This window comes from Etheostoma cragini, chromosome 23 (assembly GCF_013103735.1).
Source record: "Etheostoma cragini isolate CJK2018 chromosome 23, CSU_Ecrag_1.0, whole genome shotgun sequence".
In the NCBI taxonomy this organism is placed as follows: domain Eukaryota; kingdom Metazoa; phylum Chordata; class Actinopteri; order Perciformes; family Percidae; genus Etheostoma; species Etheostoma cragini.
Genome location: NC_048429.1, coordinates 1,250,844 through 1,259,886, shown reverse-complemented (window position 1 = coordinate 1,259,886; position 9,043 = coordinate 1,250,844). Strand labels below are relative to the sequence as shown.

General features: G+C 42.4%; 1 protein-coding gene across 2 annotated transcripts in view; it reads left to right on the top strand.

The window, feature by feature from the left end:
* LOC117938766 (serine/arginine repetitive matrix protein 1) overlaps positions 1-6,324 on the top strand; it is an 8,598-nt gene extending 2,274 nt beyond the window's left edge. Inside the window, exons 2-4 of one of the 2 annotated variants that reach the window (XM_034863624.1) lie at positions 573-740; positions 3,146-3,410; positions 4,611-6,324. In XM_034863624.1, the coding sequence (XP_034719515.1) occupies positions 642-740; positions 3,146-3,410; positions 4,611-6,118 (1,872 nt within the window). In that variant the 5' untranslated portion in view covers positions 573-641 and the 3' untranslated portion in view covers positions 6,119-6,324. Of the gene's footprint in view, positions 1-572; positions 741-3,118; positions 3,411-4,610 lie in introns of both variants that reach the window. The other variant, XM_034863622.1, reaches the window with a different exon arrangement.
* Positions 6,325-9,043: the final 2,719 nt, after the last annotated feature.

The following is a 9,043-nucleotide window of genomic DNA, read 5'->3' as shown; positions in this document are numbered from 1 at the left end:
CCCCCCCCCCCCCCGCTTTATCGCCGATTTTAAAATAAACGAGACTATAATTCCAAAAATGAACATCATTCTGTGTTGCACAAGACTTAAAACTAGCGACTGAGACCATAAACTCATTAGGAAAATGTTTCCTGAGGTAATAAATCAAGTGAGAAGTGGGTCACTTTCTCATAGACGTCTACAGCCAAAAATGCCCCAAAAATATATCTTTAAAAAAATAAGTAAATAAAGTCAACAGCTTCCACTTCATTACATTCTGACCTTGACCTTCTCTACTATCAATCATCTTACACATTCATCTGGTGACCCTTTAAAGGGCCCGACCCCTAGGTTGGGAACCAGTGGACTATAGTATATATATACTATATACTATATGTGGACACAATCAGGATTTTTACTTTAGTTGGAGTTTTAATGCAGGACTTGGAGTATTTTTTCAGTCTTGTATTGGTACTTTTACTTAAGTAAAATGATCTGAATATTTCTTCTTTGCATTTTGACCTCAAACGGTCTGTTTAAGGTGTTGTTTGACGTCTCTCTCTCTCTCTCTCTCTCTCTCTCTCTCTCTCCAGACTCTCGTTGAGTGGAAACTTTGATGATTCGTCAGAGCGAGAACGCCGGACCCTCCATGAGATGTCCCGATGACGTCTGAGCCTCGCACCATGAACGCCCGTCTGCAGGCCCAACCTCAGCCTCACTACGGGGTCAACGGGGGTGCAGCCAGAAGCTCCAGGCCATCTGTGAGTATTTCAAATCCTAAATAGTGAAACATTTGACCAAATTTGAGAGCTCCTGGAACTATTTATGTAATTTTGGAGTGCAAAACATGTTCCATATACGTAGATTATTGCAATTTGCATCCCTTGAACTCTGTAACAACCTGATTCAAACAGGAAAGTGTGACCAGTAACAACTGTAGCATTAAAAAAACATTAAAATGGACATTTAAATGCTTTCCTTATTTAGTTAGGATGAAAATCAATCAATGCAACTGTGTGTCTGTCTGCTAAATATGAAGCTACAGTCTGCAGCTGGTTAGCTTAGCATAAAGATTAGAAACAAGCAGAGGTGGAAGAAGTACTTAGATTGAGCAAGACTAGTGTAGAAGTACTCTAAAGGAAGCAAATAAAAGTGTTCCTTCAACTCAATTCTTTGCTAATAAGTAGAAAGACCCTCTTTGTGCTAAGCTACGCTAACAGGCTGCAGGCTTCCTATTTAGCGTACAGTTATGAGAGCAACATTGATTCCTTGAGATCACCACCAACTAGGATAAATAAAGCTGATTTCCTGGCCATCGCTGGCGACACAGGTTTGTGTTATCACACCACTGGGTTCTGGGAACTGGAGAATAGAGTCGTCTTGTTCTATTGTCTCCCGAAACACAGCAAACACACCGAGCGTATCAGATGAACAGCTGATTAGTCAAACTTTACTTCAGGCTCGGAGCTGTGTTTACACAATGCAGCCAGTCACTTACAGACGCTGAGACATCACACCTGCCCAACAACCTAATCCCTTCGCGTGCCTCGGGGATGACATTCATTATCAACGCACAACACAACCAAACCGGTCGAGCTGCAGTTTTCTGGGTCCTGAGCTGCTTCATGACAATAGACATTATTCACTCCAGCTCAAACCATCTTATACTGGTTTCAGTTGGCTGCTCCAGCAGGTGTCTTTGAAACAAGGCTCTGTGTTTCCTTGTTGTTGCACTTTTTCCTAACACTGATGTCAGCAACAAAGGCTATTTGTCATGTCAGCCGCAAACTGGAGGTCATCACCTTGAAATGGCCCAAATAAGCAGCTTCCCTGGGTCTGGTGGCTGTGTAATTATAGTAAAACAACCTGAGATCATCACACTACATTTAACTCTGCGTTGTCTATTTGTGTGAGAAGTGCTTCTCAAATACTGGACTTAAAGACAAAGAAAAACTTATTTTACCTTTGCCCTGAATCTGTAAACTCAAACAACTAGTACTGAATAGTTAGCAGGGTCTTCCTTACCATTATAAGGCTTTGGGTGCAGCACCCAAGCCAATTAGGGTGGCACCTCCTTCAAATGAATGTAAATCAATATGAGCATCAAAAACTAAATAAAGGATTTTTCTTAGATCTAATATTGGCAGATGGTCCCCAGTTTGGTCTTCTATTTATTTATTACCTCTTCTAGCTTTTCCAATATTTTAGGCATAGATATGGTACTAAGATTGGCGCTAAATTATGTGAAATTGCATATTTCTTTTACTTGCAAAACATACATTTTTCTCGAGGGAGTCCCCCTAAATTTCCTGCCAAATACCTACACGTTAGTCTTCCACAAACCAAGGAAAAAACCCTGTTGGTTCAGTCTGCCTGTTAGTATGTTAATGAGTAGTACTAACATTATTTTGTGTAACTGCTGTTGCCAATGTCAACAATAAACTTATAATTAAAAATCCATTATTTTAACAGATTATTTTGCAAATACTTGCTCACATAAGTTTTACTTCATAATTGTAATGTAATACTTTTCCCATTGTGGATCTGCTTTTAAAAGAACTTCTTTCACCTCTGCTTATTTTAAGGGTTTATTACACATTGTTCCCAGGGATTATTATTCCCTACTGCCATGTAGTACGGTTTAAATATGTGGACTTGATCTTTATCAGGACTGGGGGAAAAAACCGTCTGGACACATGACCACTGCATGAGAAAGCCAGAGTGTGTGGTTTGTTTGTAACGTGGCGGTAATGATGAAGAGAGGGGTCAAGTTCAACTGGTGCAACACGATTAAGGAAGTTGGTTTAAAAATACAGTCAGGTTTTACAACTCCTCTCCAGGACACTCTGCCTCCATCACTCACTCAGCATCTTCAAGTGTCTTATCTTCATCAGGGTGGGGTCTGAGGTCATGTACAGTCCAGTCTTTCAGGTGGCCAGGTTAGAAACCCAGCTCCCTTCATTAAATCTCAACCTCTTTCTGTGAATATTAAGAGTAAATAACGTTATTTTGTTGTTTTGGTATCTATGATTCATATCTGGTCGATATATTAAGGAACTGGAAACAACCTCAGACCCTGACCAAGCCAAGATAGTAAAAAACTTGAGTTACAGTGATGAAATCCCACCATGTCAACCAGTGTCCTACTGTCCCTTGGTCTCCACAGAGAGACGATGCACTGCAGTTCCTGACGAAGGAGGAGAAGGAGTGCATCCAGTTCTTCGAGAAAACCATCGACTCGTTGGAGGACGGTCTAGAAGAAACCGACCGGAGACCCGGGCAAGTGAAGACCCCGGCGAGGAGCGGCCCTATTGGGCCTTCCCTCTTGGCCAGACCTCCCAGTCCCAAAGACCAGGATATCATATACCTGGTACGCCCAGAACCCGACCTGGGTCAAAACAAAGAGCCGGTCTTCAATCCCACCAACCCAGGTAAATACAGCAGTTGGTTTTATTGTATGAACGGGGGGGGGGGTCCATTCATCTAAATACTTAGATCTACGACTCACAGAACTCCCGAGTCCTCCTCACACTAGTCTGGCTTTGCCAGACCTACCTCCACAGTGCTGCGGAGCAAGGTCTGGCTACACCACAGATGCATTATGGGATAAGTGTTGCTGGCGCTAAACTACAGACGCAGCGACGGTGGCTCTGCTAAAAAGTCTCGGGAAGGAACGTGTTTTGGTGGAACATTTCAACATTTTGTAGTTTTTTTTCTACAGCTTTCTCAACGTTTTTGTCAGTTTTATTCAAATTATTTGTCACTTTTTTGACATTCTTTTCAAATTATGTGTTAGTCAATTCTTTAACAAGTTTTTGTCGCTTTTTCCAATGTTGTTGATGGGTTTTTTGTTCCTTTTTCCGATTTTTTGGTCACTTTTTCAGCATATTAATTTTTTTCATGCATTTTTGTAGTTTTTTAAAACATTTTTCACTTTTTTCAACGTTCTTTTGTCATAGTTCTGATATAGAAAGTTTTTGTAAATGGGTCAAATTTGAACATGAGGGTTCAATTCAATTCAATTCAATGTTATTTATATAGGACCAAATCACAACAACAGTTATCTCATTGCGCTTTCCATAAAAGAGCAGGTCCACAGCAATCCCACCAACTGCCTCCAAAACATCCCGATTAGAGAGTAAATGCTGTAAACATTCTTTGTAAATCTTTTAAATAATTCCCTGAAAGAACCAAGCAGGCGTGCCTTGTTGCACATCTAAATCTTCTTGAAAACTTGCCATTTTCAGCGTATAGCCTGCTAGCTTAAAGGTAATTGTTGCTTCCCGAAAGACGAAATCGGAAGCCGATGGACATTCGCTGCACCAGGAAATTATCTTGAAAATGCACTTCCATTGATCCAGACTATCCTCACACTGGTCAGCAATACAATTCTGATTTAGAGAATACAGGATACAGAATCCTTTATTTATGTATTGACCTATAGTCAGTTAATATATACAGTCTAAAATGTACTGGACTCACCATGTTTCATTCTCAGTTGTACAGTAACTGCCCCCAGGTTGCTAATTCCCCACAAATGACTTCAATGTCATCAACAGTAACTAAAGTCCTAGAATGAACTGAGGCTTGAAGTCTGTCCCAGATTTTCACTTTGAAATTGTTCCTCCCAGATTTTCGGAGTATGATGCAGAACCCTGAAAGCCACTTCGAGACAAGGCCGAGGCGAGATCAGGTGGACGGCCTTCCTTCAGAGTACAACCCTCCCCTGCCAAGCGGCAGCTACGGGTCGACTGACAGCCACCACTACCACCCCCCGGGCTGCATCCCCACCCCGGTTCTGATTGCCCAGCAGATAGCCGAGAACCAGGCAGGTGGAACCTCCAACTTCCCATCCTCCAAATTACTCCGCCGTAGCAGCCAGGAGTCCGACAAGCCACTTAGCTATAGTGGCGATTTTAAACATGGTTCTGCTACTTCTGTTAAGCCAACCCACTTTCCTGCTAACATCAACGTGATCCATGGCAACAAGGAGCACCAGAACCAGCCGCTGGCTAATATGAAACTCAATGACAGACGGGCGCAGATGCTGGCAAACCTAACAGGAACGCCAAACCCTCTGCAGCAGGAGAACCCTCAGCCGGCCGTGGAACAGGAGCCTCGAAATACTCCCGCTCGCAAAATTTCCTTCAAGGACCCCTCACCGGATAAATCTAGGATGGAGGCTCTGTCTAAGCTAGGCTTGACCAGGAACCCATCCATGTCTGAGGGTACGTCACACCTCGCCGTCCCTAACAGCACCCCCCTGGATCCTCCTGCAGGTGCAGAAACCAGTGTCAAACCTTTGGAGGCCAGTGCTCCTCCAACAACAGAAACCAACAGCAAATTGCCAAAAGCCAATGTTATGACACCAACTCAGAGCCTGATTCATGTCACCAGAAGAGAGACACAAGAGATTTTGCGGACAGAGTCCCTCAAGAGGTATGAAGATAGAAACCACCAACTGAGCACCTCAGCTCCACCAGTCCCACAGAACAGCTACCATCCACCTCCTTCGAACAGAAAGGCCTCCTTGCCGCCTTCGGCTGAGGTCACCTCGCTGGAGTCAAACAGCTATGGAGGGAAATCCATCACGGTCAACCCTTCTGTTTCTCACCGAAACGAACCTGAAACTTTGTCAACTAACCATGAACCAAAAGTCCTCCCACCAGCTATGGCAAAACCCAGCGAGTTCAACAACTACGGAGGAAAGACCAAAGTCATGACCCCTGTTCCGGCAGCCGTGACCAGGAGCGACCTTCCCGACATCCTCAGCTCCCATATCAACAAGAGTCAACCCTTGCCCGCCAAATCAGAGCCACTCCCCACTGAGCTCAACAGTTATGGAGGCAAGAGCCGAACCTTCAACCCCACCACCGGCTTAAATCGCACTTCAGACAACCCAGGAAGAAGTTTTAAAGCTCCAGCTCCAACCACGGCCCCAAAACCTTCTCGCCAGTCATACCATGGCGCCGGCACTACCCAGAAACCAGCACTGCGAGCCCCGTCCCCTGAACCGAGGCGGAGATCCAGCTCCATGTTTCGTCCCCAAGGCATCACTGTGCAGTTTTCAGGACGGGGGGCGACGGACGAATCGCGCAGGGATGCACTGAGGAAACTGGGGCTCCTGAAAGACTCCTGATAAACTCTGAAAAAAGAATTCTTCAGTCCTTACCTGTCGAGCCTGAAACTCTGGTGTGTACCTGCGGGTGGAGGTGAAAGGCTAGAAGTTTCCACGTGTGTGTCAGAGTGCGAGGTGTGGTTGGAGAGAGAGCTACTTTTACAGAGGAATGGAGCCAGGTGCTTTAAGAGACCTGCAAAGCCAGTTCTCACATCCTGGCCATAAAACAACTGACAAACAAGTGTGACACGGTGTAGCTGCTTCAAACTCGACACCGTGTCAATGCCAAAAGTCTTGACGAACTTCTTTACGTTGCCTCTGATCTAAGATGTTATATACATCCGCACAAGACAATCAAATGACATTTGGTCTCCCGTCTCAGCTTTTTTTCCACTCATTGTGAACACACAGATTTTTTAAACTTTGAAAGCACCTTTTAAGAAAAAGGCTCAAGTTATTCTATATATTTGTTATTCTCAACATAATCTCTGAAAAAAACTATGTGGCACTCTGCCCCGACTCCATTGGTTCCGAGTAAAATCCCTCAAATATATTCTTTCATTTTAAAAAGGCTCAGTGATTCGCCTTAAAAAGGAGGAAACAGGGGATTTGTTTGGGACTATTTTCAGCTGTGGATTAATACACATTTGATACTTTAAAGAGTGCAAATGAAAGAAGTATGAGTCCAAATAAACTTCAATGGGACTAAGATCATCTTTCAGTCAGAAAAGGCCTACATTAAAGGGTTTAATTGAATTTTACTGGGATTTTATGTTTAGTTTTGATGATAAAGGGGGTAACTGTATCTTAGCTCCAGAACCGCCATGGCCCCAAAAAGCCCCAGGTACATTATGTGGCAATTAATTTGTGGTAATTTTATCAATTGCATATGTTTGGCTGAATGATAAAGCACAATATAAATTGAATTGGTGATGATTGAAATAAGGCAAAGGTGGCTCCTTCCTTGATTTTTATCTAATTTTTAAATATATGTGTGTCACTAACTAGATGACACACTGCAAACATGGGGCATATTAGTCATGGCATATTAGGAAATGTATGTTATATGGTCATGTGTAGTTGGCACACATGGATCCGAAGAGAGTAGGGGGAAGCGGAGGATCAGTGGGGGGCCTCAGGGCCCCTGAGCAGCTGGACCTGGTCCTGGGGAAAATGTGTTGTTGCTGCAAGAAGATGCTTAAAACCCCAATTTACAGGGAGTTAGCAGATAATCACGCACGAAGGTAGTTAGGTTAGGTACTTAAAAGACCAGAAATGGTAGATTATGTGAGCTGCAAATTGTATTTAAAATATAAATACAATAGTGTTTGAAAATACTCCAAAAAGACCTCCCTTCTGTGTACAGTTTTAAGTTATTTTTACATGTTTTATGGTGTCACTTTTCTTCCATCAGCAGAGTGAAATTAATGTTCATACACAGGCTGTGAAGACTTTACTACCCCTGTTACATGGGAAACCTTGTTGTTTTCTTCATTTTTACTGGTTTCTGTACCCACTTTGGGCATTTTAGTCAGTGGTGAGTTTGTGTGTGTGTGTGTGTGTGTGTGTGTGTGTGTGTGTGTGTGTGTGTGTGTGTTTTTTCTGGCACTTTGGGGCAAGAGCAAAGTTGAAAGCACTTTTCTTTAGTGCAATTTAAGAACTTCTGAAATGACTTAATTTTGTAAAGAGCAGAAGTTTTTTTTTTTTAAAGAGAAGTGCATATAGATATATACTCAAGTAAACTACAAAATATCCAAGAAACAAGAACATTTTAGATTTTCTGGAAACTAATATCTCCATTGATGTCCTGCAGTCCAAAGAGCTTTCTAGAAAGATGCCAAGCGGAGCTGGAGGATATTTTTACTCCACACCAAACCACAGACTGTGAAATGGGCTTGTGGGAAGGACTTTTACTTTTTTTCTACGCAGAGAGAATACTTTAAAACTACTCTTTAGGGATAGGCGAGCACATGGCATGTACAAAACACAAGCGCTAAAAACCACAGCGTCTGGAAATACATCTTGGATATGTGTTTGGATTCCTGTCAAGCTGTCGTTGATAACTTTCTGACATTTTGCAAGTGTGTTATTTAACTGTTGTATCAGCATAAGCATGTATGTGTGTATATGTACGAGAGAGTGTGTGTGTGTGTGTGTGTGTGTGTGTGCAAGTTTACTGTGTTTTATCCAGACTCCGGCCTCTGTAGTTTACCTACAGTAACTTTTGAAGTATATTTTGTATCACACTGAAGTATTGCAGTACTTCTCCTGTGTGAATATCTGTGAATTCTTGTCTAGAGACTCCGGTTCTCTGTAGTTCAGCTACAGTCATTTTGAAGTATCTGATGGTGCATACATACAGTTTATAACTACATTCTGTATAAAACAGCGTACTTTATAAGGAAATGTTTGTGCAAAGATGCACGAAACAGGGATTAAACAGGGTTATGCGTGTGTGTAAATGGGAAGATCCGTGTCCATGTGAGAGTTGCTGCTATGGAAACACAGCCTGGTATACTTTCTGACTTATGAAATGTCCATATTCTAAACTGTATATACTCTGCTTAATATATATGTTGTGTTGAATGTTTTTCAATCATTAAACAGACAAAATAGTAACTTGTTTCCTATTTGTGATTTTCTTTGGTTAACTCTGGAATGTGAAGAAAGACCAGATGCTGTTTAATGATTGGCCGAGTCGGGGGAATATTTCACCTGAGTGGGAACTTACAGGATGTTTTAAATGTTATCACGGTTGAGTAACGAACTAACTAACTAACTAAGGGACACTCCACTGACTTTACACTGAAAGAGCAGTTTATTTTACAAGCACATGGAAACAGTTTCTAAAATGTTTTTTTATGTTTCTCTCCAATCTGCCTTGAGTGTTAGGCTGAATCCCATTTCTCCATCTTACCCCTTACCCCTACCCCTTACCCCTACCCC